Here is a 16,882-nt window from a genome sequence, read left to right on the forward strand (position 1 = left end):
AAGCAGAAACGTTGAGAAGGTGGATGTAAAACTTCGCAAGTCGATGCACATAGTGTCAGGAACGCTAGCAACAACTCCTAGAGAATGGGGCCCGATAATGGCAGCGATCCAGCCCCCCGATGTCCGGAGGGAGACGATTACGGGAAACTGGCTGAGTAAGATCAAAGAGATAGGGAATGGGGATACCCCTCTGAAGCGCATAATGGACGGCGCCCCCGTTTCGAGGCGAAATAAGTCCCGGCAACCCTTGTACGCAGAATCTCTGACTACGTCTAGAGCTGCACATACGAGATGGAAGTCGGTTTGGACGAATTCAATCCCTCGTGGGGGCGGGGACGTAACCTCCTCTAAGCTTGGTGAGAAGTTGCCAGACTTTGATACCAGTAAGAGGAGACACTGGGTGACTGCGAATCGGCTTCGGTCGAGGAGATGCCTCACGGCCAGTGCGCTTCATCGGTGGGGTCTTTCTACCTGTCCAACATGTACCCGCAGTGGGCAAGAACCTGAGACGGCAGAGCATCTAGTCGAACGGTGTGTTGTGACGATGCTACCCGGCGAGTTTGCGACGGTGCACGAATGCGGACCAGACTTTGCTGATTGGGTCGATCGTCATAACATAGTAGTGTGGAAACTATAAGAGGCTGCTGCCTCTTTGACTGGATATTTCTTTTTTTTGGAAAAGATTCGTTTATTTCCTCAGAATCTATATTAGAAAAGACAAAATAAAATTTGATACTAAAATCAAATTATACACAACCCTCGTAAAATCCGTGCTTACAACTGCGGAACATGGGCACTGACTGGAACCGAAGAGCAAATATTAAACAGATTCCATAGAAAACAACTGAAAAGAGTCCTGAATATACGATACCCCACAAAAATAAGCAATAAAACATTGTATGAAAAATGCAATGAAAGACCCTTATCCATTCAAATCCTGGAGGCAAGATGGCGACTTTTTGGGCATATACTCAGAAGAGATGTAAATATACCAGCTAATAAAGCCATGAATACTTTTTTCACCCTATCTGGACACAAGAAATATCAAGGTTGACAACCCACGTCAATTCACACTGTCCTCAATAGAGACATAAAACGCCTTCAAAACGGCAAAGTATTAAAATCAAAGGAAGACCTTACGAAATTAGCATCCACAGCAAAAGACCGTGATCAATGGAAGACAATGACACGGATGATTAGAGAGAGAGAGAGAGAGAGAGAGAGAGAGAGAGAGAGAGAGAGAGAGAGAGAGAGAGAGAGAGAGAGAGAGAGAGAGAGAGAGAGGGAGAGAGAGAGAGAGAGAGAGAGAGAGGCAGCCGAGGCATCCCGATCGGATGGTTAGGAAGCGGAAGGCCTTAAGTCAGTCAGTCAGTCTATATTCAGAAGTTTAGGGGAATTGTTGAATCATGATGAGGGCAAATTATTTATTTCTAAAGTCGAATTTTCTTCTTCTTTTTTCCCCCTTGGAAACTACGAATTTTTGAAATTTCAAGTAGACAGCTCTGTCTATTATGCTTGAGAGTGGGAAGGGGGTGTCGGTTATGGGCCTCATATTTATTCGGTTTTTGCCCCTCTCTGAAGTTCCATAAATTTGGGAGAGGACAAACAACCTGTCTTTGTCCTCTCACGTAATAGAACCGAAATGAGGCAAATGTTCTCTTACGGGAGAGAACGTAGACATCGCTCTACGCCCCCACCGGCGAGAGGACGCAGCCATGGTGCTTATATTCTCTCACCTAAGAGGACGTAGCGACTTCCTTTGGTCTATAATTTTCAGCACTCCACAAACAAAAGAACAGGAACAAGGGTAGCAAACGCAACTTCTTCCTCAAAAGCAGAAGTCTGAATCAGTCGTAAACAAACAATGGATGTCAAGATAGGACAATATATAACGTGAGAACAGGTGAATGTAAGTTGCATTTAAGGAGTGCTGCCGGTATCAGTTTTCCCTTTGATTAAATCAAAGACAATTAATGTGAGGATTGTCAGACAAAAGTCTACATTGTCATACATTACATTGGTATTTCAACATTTTTTTTAATGGGCATGGGCCTTCTTCTGAGAGAGAAGAGAGTGATGAGTGAGTGATCTCCTATTCCTAGATTGCTGGAACTGAACTGAAACAAAAATACAAAGTCATTGGAAATAACAGAATATTTAGTTGGTATCTAAACATTCTAAAGTAGACTGACAATTAGCAAGATTACTAAAGGTTTTCTTACTGTCAACTCTGGCTCTGAAACTATTACTCACCTACAAATAGGCTGCGGTTATCAGAGTCGACTCTGAATAACTGTCTACGGTTATTCAGAGTCGGGGAGTCCACTCTGAATAACTGTAGACAGTTGACTCTGAATAACTGTCTACAGTTACTCAGAGTCGGGGAGTCCACTCTGAATAACTGTAGACAGTTATGAGTATGAGTGATGAACTTCCAGTTACCAACCACACGGTTTTTCTGTTTTTTTTTTCTTCTCTCCCACCTCTGTTTAACCCTACGGGAAAAAATCGTTTTACTTTTTGGTATTTTCTTGTCTCTTCTGTCATGGCAGTTTTTTGCATCGGTGATTTGCTTTGCGGCCCCAAAATTTGCAATTTTTTGCAAATTGTCGAGATTTTGAAAAAAAAATATTTAAAAAAATATAGAGAGCCTCGCCTTTGGCCGACCAACCTCCGCTGCACGTCCAACTCGCCTTGAGCATGCATTCACGTAAAATATAAAGATTTTTTTTAAAAACCTACCTCTGTTTCAAAAACTAGCATCTTTCAACTTTCTAAGAAACATTTTGATTTTTCAGAACTTTAGTTCGTTAAAAAAATACCGGCCAATCTGACCCGTTGAGTCGAATGAAAACGAAATTTTGTTGTTTACACGGTTCAAAGGAAATGTCGTAAATAAGCTTTCATGGACTTCCTGTGTTGTTTTTACAGTGTCACGTGACCTTTTTGAGAAATTTGTCGTCTGCTACAAATAATTAGACCGGTAGGGGGTAGATATTTTCGTTGGCGAAGAGAAAAAGTGAGTATTATTTCTTGGACTTGTAGAGAGGCCTAGGGTCCACCAGCAGTCAAGTTGATTGAATAAAAGAAAAAAAGGCCTTTTTTATCCGCCGCCACCACCACCGTGAGAGTGGAGGAGGGGGGGGGGGGGGGGTGCATGCCGACGAGAGGGAGACGTGTCGATTGGTGACCTTGGTAACGTAGACATCTCAAGGATGCTGGCAGTTGCAGTTGCTCTTAACCCCTTAACAGCGAAGCTAATTTTTTGCTTTTAGATAGTAGTTTGCTTTTATCTTTATTATTGTTAACGGGGAATACAGCGTTTCCACCAAGAGAGTAGTCAGACTATCGCAACCCGGACTTCAATTGTCTATAATAGTTTTGCCGTTACTTGTCTTTTGATGATAGAAGATTTGGTGTTAGGTCAAAGATCGAATTTCGCCGCTAAAAGGTTGCATTGCTACTGGGTTTGCTCTTCCCCCCTACCCACCTTTTTTTTTCTTCTTTTTTTTTCACCTTAGTATTGTTGATTGCTGCTATTTCCTTTTTTATGATTAGCAAGTGCCGTAGGAGTCTCACTGGATGCAGGAGTACTGCAATTAACCCTTTGCCAGTGACACTGATTTTTTTGTTTTTCAAATAATAGTCTTCATTTATATTATTTTTTAACGCAGAAAAAACAAACGTTTCCACCATAAGAGCAGTAAGAATATTGATAAAAAGCGCTTTGAGCACGTTGGGTGGATATTGCTCTATATAAAAGCTCAAGTTTTTAAATTGTAATTTGTTTTTTGTCTTTTGATGAAAACGGTAAGATTTTATTTTTGGTCCAAGTAAGATTGATATTTGCCTTTAAAAGGTTAAGTTGTTTTTTTGTTTTTTTCAGGTTTTTGTTGTTTTTTTTCAAATGCCTAGTGAGAGAGAAAAAACAAAACAATCATACATGTATCTGCAAACAGCAGAACGTTTTCATTTTACAATGAGATGGGAAGGGGAAGGGATAACATTATGACAAGAGAGAGAGAGAGAGAGAGAGAGAGAGAGAGAGAGAGAGAGAGAGAGAGAGAGAGAGAGAGAGAGAGGGGGGGAGAGAGAGAGAGAGAAGAGAGAGAGAGGGAGAGAGAGAGAGAGATGGGCGGGGAAATGGGGGGGGGGGGGATAGTAAGGGGGAATGGGAAAAGATGAAAGAAGCAATGGGTTGCCTGATGATGTAGATCAAAGGAATGTTACAGCGGTGTTCACGGAGCGTACTTCGTGAAACTTTAACCTTTTACAGTGACAGTTTTTTTTCTGCAGATTGCTTATGCAGAATAAATCGTTTCCACCAAGAGAGCAGTAGTAAGAGTATATTTCGACTCGGGCTTCAATTAAACTATAAATCGCAAAGCTTGTCTTTTAATGATAACATTAAGACTAAGATCTGGAGTTTGGGGAGTGTAAGATGGAATCTCGCCAATAATGGTTAAAATTGTTTTGATTTTTAAAAACATAACACACACACGAGCGCGCGCGGTCACGACAGCGAGGACCATCTATTGCATGTGTTGCAACGGTAAATCAGTTTACGTGTACGTAGATCCTGAGGCGAGATGCCCCGTTACCGTGTACGCACCCCCCCCCCCCCCCAAAAAAAAAAAAGAAAGAGACACACACACATACGCACACACACACACACACACACGCGCACGCAGTCTCGCATCCGCTACGAACTAATTTTGCGCACCAATTTTTACTGCACTAATGCACCAAATTGCATTTGGTTTGGCCACTTGGCCTCCTGTAACCAACTTTTTGGCTTCCTCTGACTTTCCCCGTTATATCGTTTTACTCTGGTACCGGTAAAACTTATTTTATTTGGCAATCTAAATATCTAAATGCAACACGTGCTAACGCCACAGATTGCATTTGCTAATGCTTCTATATATACGAATTTTCCTTATCCTATCTAAATTGTTTAACAAATCTAAAGAGTTTTCGCTAGGCTAAGGTGGGTTTGGTGGTATTTGGGCTCCTGCCGAGGAATCTGGCCTCTTGCTATAGCTAGTTTGGTCTCTTACTCAAAAATGATCTGGCAACCCTGCCTGGCTAGGCGGAACCTTGATAACAGAAACGGGACCCACACGATTTCGCGAGGAGTTAATCATGAAAACAATTAGGATGTAATTTCAACACAACTTTTGAAATTCATCAAGGATTGTCCATTACCGAATGTTTTTTGATAGAAAACAAATGCATCTTCAAATCTAAACTGCTTTTGACGGTAAGCGGTAAGTTTTTATTTATTTTTCTGTCCAAACGAATGATTTGTCCTGGTTATAGAAGCTAAGTATTGGTAACACCGGCTCAGCTCTCTAGTGGGGACCGCGGATTTCTGGAATTTTAGGATTTGTTCATAAAAGTTCCGTTGTTTTTTGTCATGTCAAACATTTTCTGCTCAGTGGTAGTTCAGGGGGAAAAAAACAATAATATGCCTTCTATCATTTTTTGACACCTCTGCTCAGTTGCATGAATTTTGGTGACACTCCTTTATTTATGACGTTAGTCTAGACACGCTGGCGCCAAATGTCAAAGGCAGCACAAGACACATGGTGGCCATGAATGAGAAGATGATCGAAAGGGAAGGGGATGGAGCAAATGGGTGTAAATATTTGTGTACTTTTTTGATTTGGCGATTTTATAAGGTTTATAAGCGTGTCTTTTTTTTCTTCCTTTTTAAGTTTTGTTTTGTTTTTGTTTGATTGTTCTGAATTTGTTAATAGAATTCATTATAACTTGTGTCTAATTATAAAACAATTTAAAAAAAAATAAAAATCAATTCATTAATTCTCTCTCTCAGCCACCCTTCTATCTTCATATTATGTTTATAGATATCATTTGGTAATAGAGAGACAATAAGTTAGGCTGATCGATTTTAGAAATGATTGTTTATAAGTTAATTTAAATTTGCTTTGTTGATGGAATATGTTTTGCAATTGATTAAAGATTCTTATTTATAAGCGACTGAAGTTGAAAAATCGCCAAGTTTTAAGAATTTGGCACTAAAATTGCCAAAGTCACAAAATAACCGTAGTAAACTGGTATCAAATTGAAAGAAACTCATCTCGCAAGAACTCAACTCGATAATTCGATAGGCTACTCGGCTCTAAATATCTGTACACATCGTTATCCAGGGTCGACTCTGAATAACCATCTACAGTTATCCAGAGTCGACTCTGAATAACTGCCTACAGTTATCCAGAGTCGACTCTGAATAACCACTTCGTACAAATATAAGGCCCAAAGCCAAGCCATCGATCTGTTCACTCAACTCTGACTCTGTAACTGAACTGTGCTGTTACTGTTGTTAGGGACCGCATGTCATTTTTTAGATTTGAATGCATATGGTCATGTCACATATACCATTGTTTTTAAAATTCCTATTCTTATTATTAAGAAAATTATGCACGGTTTTTAAAGTTGGTGTAGTCTAGTGTAAGTGTAAGTGTAAGTTGCGTAAGTATTGCAGATCGACCTGCCATTTCCTACCAAAGGACCAAAGACACCCATGAGTTTACCATGCATAAACTTAGAATTATATCACAAAAACAACTAAAATCTAAATATTTACGTTAATTTCAACCTCTATGTTTTAAAATGATGTGGGACGCCAAATTGAAATTGCAGCTTTGGTGGTAAGGAAGTCGTTGCATGAAAAGGCTTTTAACCCCCGTGACGCGGTCAGGTCAATACCGGAAGTGCATAGATAAGTGTCTGTTGCTACAAGGTTACGTATGTAAACACAGGGTACCTCGCGCAGCTGATTTGTGGCAATATTGCATGTATGACACAAATAGCTGTTTACTGATTTTCTTTGCAATAATTTCCTATACAAACTATACATTTTCTGAAAGCTAAAAGTTTTGTCTATTTGATAAAATAAATATAAATAAGGACATTTCAAATTTATATTTTTAAGGATTTTTTTACATTAATAGTTTTTGCATAATACCCTGGCCCTGGATTTAAAAAAAAACAAAACAAAAAACTTGAGCTGTTATATAGCACTGAAAGCGCTTTACATAAGACAAATAGAAGGCAATATATATGTGGATTTCTCATTGGTAGATGTACATTCTTACAGTAATAAAGTGTGTAATAAACAGAGTAATGTACATAGTCATAGGGTCCTACTTACCCATAAAATAATCCAAATCTGAATTACATATCACAAATAATCCAATTCTGAAAATACACTTTTATAGAAATAGACCTTCCTCTCTGAGTCCCTGTTATGAAAACAGGTTGCAGGCTTGAGACTGCCAGTGGCCCATTACAAGGTTTTAGTCCCCAAAAGGACTGATGGGAGCCCTGAAAAGGACTGATGGGAGCCCTGAAAAGGACTGATGGGAGCCCTGAAAAGGACTGATTGTCAATCCAGTCCTGAAAAGGACTGATGGGAGCCCTGAAAAGGACTGATGATTAGTCCTCAAAAGGACTGATTGGTAGCCCTGACAAGGGCTAATACACTAGCCCTGATCTTCATTCTCATGATGGTGCCCCTCTTTCAGTCGCTTGAAGCCGCGCTTGTAGTCCTTCACGTTGTGGTAGATCTCAAAGCAGGGGTCAACATGAAGTCCCACATTGCAAAATCGACATTCATAGCGAGATGAAAGTCTCTTGCCTGGCTCTGTGCACACAACACAATCCCTCTGGGGAAATTTGTTTTTCTGGCCGGGCTTAGGGACGATTGAAGAAGCAAAGTGACGAGCTGTGAGGCGAAAGATAGCCGAGTCACCGACATCAATCCGGGTGGCGCTGAGGCATCTAGGGATGGGGGTCCACTCCACCAGCTGCACAACTAATTCCCGTCTGAAGATACGGTGACAAAGCTTCTTTCCAGTAGACGTAGCTTTCTGAATCAGGTAGGAATTTAGAACGCCAAGCATGAACATGCGGAAAAATGCTTTTTTCCACCACTTGACGGTCCGCCTCTTGAAGGCGTTGTTCCCCACCATCTGATCGCTCCTGTCTACCGCGCCCATGAACTTGTTATACTCATGGACGGCCTTCAGCTTGACAATTGGCTTCTTCGTCACACAGTTGACCTTTCCTGTCAGAACCCGAGAGTCATCGTGGATGGTCGTCAAGACATTCACCTCCCTCTTGTCATGAAAACGAAGAAGATTGAGTGAACCATTTGTCAATACCTTCGTCTCGGGATTCTTTTTCGTGAGCTTGGGAAGCATGCTCTTCGGCGGGCCATACTTTCTATTGATGCGCATGGTTCCACAGGCCAGAACGTCCAGCTCCTTGAGATGGGAGAAGAGATCAGGGCTAGTGTAATAGTTGTCAGTGTACAGCCTCCTCCCACATCCAGTGTACGGAGAGATGAGTCTGTCCACCACGTAGAACGTTGCTCCGTGTGAGGTGCTGTCCTTCTTTCCTGAATAGATTTCAAAATTGTGACAGTAACCGGTGGCACTGTCACAAAGTTCGAAAACCTTAATCCCGAACTTGTCTGGTTTATCAGGATTATAAACCTTGAAGGACAGGGCACCCCGCCATGCAATCATCGCCTCGTCGATTGCAACGTTGAGGCCTGGAGCAAACATCGACATGAAGTTCTCTCTCAGGGCAGAGATGAAGGGCCGATTCTTGAACAGGGGATCATAATCTTCATGGTCACGGGGAAGCTGGTTGGTGTTATTGCAGATGTGTAGGAATGACAATATAAGCACAAAGCGATCCCGCTTCATGACCGCTGAGTACATCTTGTGTTCGAACACAAAATGAGTACTCCAGTACTCGTCAAGATCTTCCAGCGGCATAAGGCCCATGGCGATGATGATCCCGAAGAAGGCCCACATCTCTCCCAAAGTGACAGCCACCCACTTGCGGAACCTCGACCTTGGCGCAAGTTCCCTCCCACGCAACATATCATTGGCATATCTGAGAAGAAAAACAAGAGTGTCAAACCTGATTAGTAATGAAAAGTATGAAGAAGGTAAAAATTATGATCCTGGCAATGAGGGTGATATTTATGGTGGTGGTAATTGAGATGTACACATAATAAAAAAAATAATTAAGTAAAAACAGTGATGATAAATGATGAATATTGTGAAAGTAATGGTGATGGTAAATCATAAGAATCATGGTAATAGTGGTGGTAGTGGTAGATGTTGAGGATGACAATGATAATGGTGGTGGTAGATGAAGGGGATGACAATGGTCCCAATGTGCTGGTTGTTGTAGTTGTAGATGAGGAGGATGAAAATTGTAGTGGTGGTGGTACATGAACAGGTTCACAGTGACAGTAGTATTGGTGGAGGGTAATGGAATTTTGATAAATAGTAATGGAACGGTGGTGTTAGTGTTAGGTAAAGATGTGACAGACTTTATCAATATGTCGGTGGTAAGAATGGAGAGTTATTTTCGGTTTGGTGGTGGTAAGAATTTATGGTGGTGATGCAGACCAAAATAAAGAATAGTATAAGTAATATCATGAATATGGCACAATATGATTGGATGAAGGACATGGATAGAGATAAAAAATAAAATGAATGCTGTTACTCACCTGTTGGTCTCAGTTACGATGTGGTTACACATCTCGTTCGTAAACATGAGATGAAAGAATCCCAATGGAGTACTCCCATCCATGTCCACAAGAAGACCGCTGGTACCGGTGAACGGTAGACATGAAGGTTCAGTACATCCAAACTTCCACTCTGCCGTTCTCACATCAAAATCATCACTTTCATCATCATCATCAGTGTCAGTCTTATCCGAATCAGTCTCAGAGTCAAGCTCTGAGTCAGAGTCAGCTAAGACCTCGCTGATAAAATGAGTGTTATCAGTCAAGTCACGTAACACTTGAGGGTCACTCAAGTCAAGAATACGGGTTGATTCCATCTTTGATTGAAAATTGAAAATAATAATAAAAATAGGTATAGAAATAATAATGTAAACACGTCCGCACAGTAGAGAGGATCGAGTGATGGAATGACGCTGAAACCGGAGGGTTTGTTTATATTTACCCACGCGACGCTTCCGTTCACACGGCACAATTGTAAAGGTCATAATAACCTTGTAAATCCCCCATCGCATGATGGAAAAAGTCAAACTTTCGACCAATCAAAATCTATGACTCTTTTACTACATTTCCTTATTAGGATAATGGAAAATTCCATTTATGTCAAGGTGGTGTCAAGGCAATGTCACGGCGCTAAATATAGGCACCGTCGCACAAGCTGTTAGTAACTTTGTGTGCGCTAATTCCAAGGCATTGCCACCGTAATCGCAGGATTCCCGATGAGGTAATATTAGCGCCGACGCATCACCACGGTTAAAAGGACTATAGACTATAGAAATTGAATAGGACACGACACACACACATTTTAATCTATCATTTTACTATACATTTTATTGACTCATTTAGGCACCTCTAGATTTTGGTATTTATAACAAATACAAAATTAGTAAAACACAATTTTATCAAATGTAGTCTGCCAATATGCTGACAGAATGGTAAACGAAAAACAACATGGCGGCCTGTTGTCGCTTCTGTTGTATTGTTGTTAATATGTCAATATATGAGTATATGATCAGTAATTATATATTTATCAATATCTAACTCAGGGATTTTCTGGGAATATATATATAAACCTGGCTCAAATAATATTCCCTACATATGAGTGAGGCCCCTGCTTTGTTTCTTGCCAGAGACTGTTTCCACCTTGGCTGTTTTTCCTATCTAATAAATAGTATAACGATTCTGGAATCTGAAATTACTTTTCCCAGGGTGGGTTTAAAGTTTAAGGAACTGGACAAATTTTCCTTTAATGCAATTTTTCTCTGGGCGAGTTACTCTACAAAGTAATTCTGCCATCTTCTTCTGTCTGTAATGGTTATGAAAATTTGGCTACATTTAGTGGTTCCTAGAAAGAATTCAGGTAACAGAATAAAAGGATGGTCATGGTCTCTGTGTAAACAAAGCAAGATGGCAGCAAGGACCTCACTCTTATACCAATACCTCATTCCCAGTATTCCCCAGTTATAAACGACTTAAAATTTTTTTTTGGTTACATTCACACTAGGTGATAAGTTAAAGTATTAGATTTAGATATTTTATCTCCAGGTGTCTGCCAATTTCAACAAAACTCATTTGTTCTATTCTATCCAACTTACAGTGAGAACATACAATGTTCTTAATTTTAATACAAAAAATGTTGAAACAATAAATGCTTGAAAAAAATAATGTTGATAAAGAACTCCAAACACCATTATATGTATATGATGAATGAGGATGAGATTTGTTTTTCTAATAATGTTTATGATTAACAAGTTATCTATGATGATGAAAAAAAACCTCAAACAAACCAAAAAAAAAAAGATAAGAATTATATCAAGATGTCAAATTCAATTTTTTTTTCATACCAAACGGCTTCAATAAAAAAAAAATCTAATTAAAAAATAAATTGGTACTAAAAATGCGTTCCTGCCTTTTTCAATTGGCCAGGAAATCGTTTATTGGTTGATCCTGATCCACCTACGACAGTTGCACTGTCAAAGCTATCAGTCAATTTTATTGGCGTTTTTTTTTTTTTTTTTTTTTTTGGTATAAATTAAAACTTTTAAGGGGAGGAAGTGGATAATTTTCTGCTTGAGTTTTATATTTGCTCAAAACTTTCCCTAATTTTATATCTTAAAAGTTGATAATTCTCTACTTGTGGAGTCAATGTGTTAAAAAACATTATATATAATATCACTCTCTTAATTTTCCATTTTTTGGTACTTGGGTTCGAATTGCCACTTTTTGTACGTTTGTTTGGCTTTTCAATTAAATTAGTCTTCATACAAGGTCCTTTACTGTGTAGTCAAAGTATTTTTTTTAACTCAAGTCAATACCAGATCCTCGTTTTATTACATCAGGTGGTAAACAATTTAACACAAATGTAAATCTTATCTCCAATTTTAAATGGTTGTGTTGTGGGAAATTATTTTTCTTTTAAAAAAAAAAAATGACAGCAAAGAAATTCATTTTTAAAAATTGGTTTACCTTACACGATCAGATAAGAATCTGGTAAGACTGGAGTGAACATTCTTTTTCTTATACTTATTTACACTGTTGGAAAAATGATGAAATCAGTCAGTTCAACTACGTAATTTTGAAACTTTCAGTTAAGTTTGTCATTATAAAGATGGAGAAATGCCCCCACCTTGAGAAGCTAACAGTATCCAAAGACCTGTCTTTATTGGATCCAAGCAAGTGGCTTTGCTCTGTCTGTGGAACTACCGAATGGGTCTGGGTAAGTCCTTCTTTTTTAGAAAAAAATGTGGAACAAGACATGGATCCTGCAAGGCACAATTTTATTCCATAGAGACAACAATGTCACTGGCCAGATGCTCTTTTTACACCTGAGTTTGGTGAGAAAATATGATTAAAGAGCCTTTTCCAACTTTGTGCTGCCAACAGCATGACTTGAACCCTGACTGTCATACCACTTTACACAAAGCAGCATAGAAAATAAGAAAAATAACTTTTACTTATACTCCATCATTATCCCCTTTGTTTAAGAAATCATTTTTAAAAAGTGTGCCATTTGAAATGGAAATGTTAATTCTCTATGTTTTGACATTGTTGATTCACTAAGAGATGAAAATGAAGAAAAGAATTGAAAAGTTGTCTTAAAAAAGAGTTTTGAATTCGCACTATTTGGGTGTATAGCTGCGGTCTGCTAGATAGATCACCATCTAATAGTCCACTTTGCATAAATATCACATCCTGGGTGGGGTACCTGACCTCCCATGGTGGGCAGGGAGGCACTTACTGTGTTTTCTATCCCCCTATGCATATATCTGTTTTCTAACATGCTTTCTGTCTTTGTCTTGGAATGAGATTATTTGGTTCTGTCTTGGCCCTGGCTGGGAGGGAAACTGTCAAATGTATAGTTTGAGTTTTGGGAGATGATATCTTTTGTCTTGTAAATCATCTCTCTGTTATGCACTGTATTTTTTTGTTTCATATATAAGTGATGATTACCTTCCGCGGATCCACAGAATTCCGGGACATTGAGATTTTCTCAGAAATTTTCCGCTGATTTTGCCATGTCCAACATTTTCCTCTGATTAAAGCTCAGCTCAAATGGTGGATCTGTGAAAAAATCACTCTTATGACTTGTGTCATATTTTGAGACCTGTGCTCGGTTGCATGAATTTTGGTGACACTCCCATTTTTAAGGCATCAGTCTAGACAAATTGGCGCCAAATGTCAAAAGTCAAACAAGGCAATTGATGGTCGTAAAGGAAGGGGTGGGGGAGAAGATAAATGAGTCTAGATTTTATTTGTAAGTAGCTCAAGAGTGGTAGTACAGTTATAGGTCCATCAACTATTATAACTTCCCCCTGAATTGAAAAAAACCTGCATCAATTAAGCTTCTCTCTCTCTTGATTAAAGATTAATTCAATCTTTCTTTACAGGCCTGTCTTAGCTGTGCTCATGTTGCATGTGGCCGCTTAAATGAAAAACATGCAGTCAACCATTATGAAGCAACGCAGGTGAGTATGGAAGGTCGAAGGATGTAATAAATCTTGCACAGTTCTTTTCAAAACATCAGTAGTAGAAATACTAATTCCTTTTATTTCTGGTAATGTAATGCATTTTTCTTCTAATTTTAGGGCAATTTTATTCATTTGAACTTGAACTTGTCTTGCAACAATCGAGCCAAGCGATGTTCAAAGTGGTCAATGACTAGATGGGTGACAAATAATTGTAATTCTGCAACCCTGGTTTTCTTTCCTTCAGCAAGACCCTTAATACAAAATAACTCACTTGATTCTGCTATGAATGAATACCTGACTGTTGGGAATTATGGATAGCGTACGAATACTAGTGCAAAAAAATGTCAAATTAAGAAACTAGAGAGCAGGCACTGGTGTAAGATAAAGATCTTGCTTTGTCTGGCACCTTTCGTACACACTTGTTCAAATCTTTATCTTGCAAAAAAGTGCCTGACTGGTGACTGCACTTATGAAATAGATGGTTCCATATGGCCTTTTGGATTATTACGGAAGCAATATAGTCTTAAGTGCGTTCATGTATGGGAAGCAATTGAAATGCCCCATAAAGATGTGTTTATTTCATTTAAATTATTTATAATGATGTTTAGTTGTGCCAGTATTGTTTTCATGTTAAACTCTCTGCCAGCCAGTTGAACTAGTCCACCTTGTCTGTCATGATACTGTAGGGAATGTTTGCTACATGCTCAAAACCAGGTACAATAGGAAATGAGGAAGAATGGGGAGGAGGAGAGGCTTAGATGTCTGAGTGGATGTTTTAAAAAAACTTGCACTTTACTAGATATCTATATTTTTACAATTATATAATCTGTACATCCCTTGAAATTTATACTATGTAATTATTTTTACAACTTACAATATTATTACACTATACCTATTACCAAGTTTTACTTTACCACATTTATTTACGTAAATTATATTTATGTCATTGTCAGTATTTTATACGTCTGTACAAAAATTTCCTTTTTGGATGAATAAAGTACATTATTATTATTATTGTTATTATTATTATTATTATTATTATTATTATTATTATTATTATTATTATTATTATTATTATTATTATTATTATTATTATTATTATTATTATTATTATTATAATATTATTATTATTATTATTATTATTATTATTATTATTATTATTATTATTATTATTATTATTATTATTATTATTATTATTGTTATTATTATTAATATTTCTATTATTATGTTTTACTAGCACTGAGCACATTCCCATTCTTTGTATCTTTTTTTTTTTCCAGCACCATATTGCCATTGAGATCAACGAGAAATATGTTTATTGGTAAGAATTTTGTTTAATAGTCGTCATTCAGAGCCCTTAGACTCATTGAGCAGGAATTTATCCTGTTCTCTATAGTGTTTAAATGGACAATAGCAATTGCTTGCTACATATGGGATAAGACACTAGTTTATACAAAGTACTTTCTGCCAGATCTAAAGACCCAGTTACCCAATCAATCATGGTCCCTTTGCATGTGAAGCAAGTATTCTACCAACTGAGTTATCCGGACGACCCTGCGCCACCTCCTCCCAATTTTGCTTGACCCGTGTATTTAAAAAAAACATTTACAAACATGGGGGTCCAGGCAGCTGAGTTGGTAGAGCACTCGACGGGTTTTGGTTCCTGGTGCTGTAGAGGTTTTTTTTTTTTATTTTTTTTTTTTGGTTTTTCTTTTTCCAACTCCTCAGATCTGCCAGTAATGATTAGTGATTAGGCAGATGGGACTTTTGGATAAGATGGAAAGAACTTTGTGATTGATTGGCTATTTATTCAAGTGGTAGTTAGGAATTGTTACTGTCCATTTTAGGAGAATGAGAATGACACATATGAAAAGGGACTTTTAAGATTGAAGTGTGTTATTGTCATTATATTATTGGGAATGAATAGAATAATGCTGAAATAAGTTACTAATGTCATTAAGGTTGCGAAGGTAAGGTGTGCCTATCAAATACATTATTCCACACTTTCCTGTTGTGACAAGGTATTGACACCTATGAATCATTGAAAAGGTGAGATCCTGTTGGAAATGATTAATCTTTGATTGCATTACAAAAAGTTTTGTGTGTTGAGTCAAAATGGATATTTTTGAAAAAAGCAGTCCATAAGAGCCAAATACCATTGAATACTTATTCTATTTTCTGAAGCACAATTTGGACATCGGCCATTGCTTTCAACGCAACACCAGTCTGTCACAGGGTAGTTTTTGCCTCTTTTTATTCATACCCAGCAACTTTTTCTTCGCTGTGCTGGTTGGACAGAGAGGTCATAATTGAGCCAGGTTGGCTTGAGTTTTATTAGAGGGATGCTGGGATTGGGAAGATGTAAATAAAATTATTTCAAAATGTTGACTTCCGTAAAATGCAGGTGCATAAGAACGTTATAATTGAATCATTAAAGACTTTTATTTTCTGTTATTATTACTTTGTATGGTTATACTGATTGTCATTCTATATACATTTTAAAGTTATACATGTGATGACTACATTATGGGGGATAACCGCTGTGGTGATTTGGAAGCCATTCGATCAGCTCTTACGGCCATTGGAACAATGTCCTTTGAGGGGATTGGTAGTAAGGGAGGTAACCTGCTGCGATCCTTCTCCCATCAGCAAGATATATCTTAGTAAGTGTTAATCATTTATTATTTAACAAAACAAAAAAACAAAAATCATTCTTGTTTTATAATTTTTGATTAAAGTTGACGTTGGCTTTCATTTACGAATCAAATAATCTGAATGATCTAGAACATAAGAAAATCCAAGCTCTAAATATTGACTGATTTTCTCATTTTTCCACATAAAAATGAAATAAATAAAATTGCCTTTATTCATCCCATTGGGGAAATTTGTCTCTAGGGCCTATTCCAAGGAAGACTGGAATAACCCAGGCGTCAGCCGCAGTGCAGCGCCTCAAATTGAGCTAGGGCGAGGTGACTTCTCAAGGCCACACAGTGCAGCGGGTGATCGAACTCGGTATCATCTGGGTACGAAGCAAAGACAGTACTGCAGAGCCACACTGCCCCCTCACACATGCACATATATATTAGGTTTTAAGACTCGAGAAAGAGATGTACAAGAAAAAAAACCCATCCCAAACAATCAGTCGACCTTTACTGGGGATCGAACCTCTGAGCTTCTGATTACTGGTCAGAAGGTAATCAGAAGGTCTGAGGTTCAAGCCCCAGTCCAGGTCAACTGATTTTTTGGGATGGTTTTTTTTCTCTTGTATTTTTCTTTCTAGCTTTGTCTGGCATCTTTCATACACACTTTTTCAGATCTTTATCTTACACCGGTGCCTGCTCCTTAA

General features: G+C 38.3%; 1 protein-coding gene across 2 annotated transcripts in view; it reads left to right on the forward strand.

The window, feature by feature from the left end:
* Positions 1-1,823: 1,823 nt before the first annotated feature.
* The window catches only part of LOC144978501 (uncharacterized), a 39,656-nt gene continuing 24,597 nt past the window's right edge, over positions 1,824-16,882 (forward strand). The window contains exons 1-5 of one of the 2 annotated variants that reach the window (XM_078924666.1): positions 1,824-1,909; positions 12,157-12,284; positions 13,456-13,533; positions 14,817-14,857; positions 16,041-16,199. In XM_078924666.1, the coding sequence (XP_078780792.1) occupies positions 12,177-12,284; positions 13,456-13,533; positions 14,817-14,857; positions 16,041-16,199 (386 nt within the window). In that variant the 5' untranslated portion in view covers positions 1,824-1,909; positions 12,157-12,176. The remainder of the gene's footprint in view (positions 1,910-12,156; positions 12,285-13,455; positions 13,534-14,816; positions 14,858-16,040; positions 16,200-16,882) is intronic. The other variant, XM_078924667.1, reaches the window with a different exon arrangement.

The sequence above is a fragment of the Berghia stephanieae genome, chromosome 8 (assembly GCF_034508935.2).
Source record: "Berghia stephanieae isolate SIO BIC M18660-M18661 chromosome 8, UCSD_Bste_1.3, whole genome shotgun sequence".
Lineage (NCBI taxonomy): Eukaryota > Metazoa > Mollusca > Gastropoda > Nudibranchia > Aeolidiidae > Berghia > Berghia stephanieae.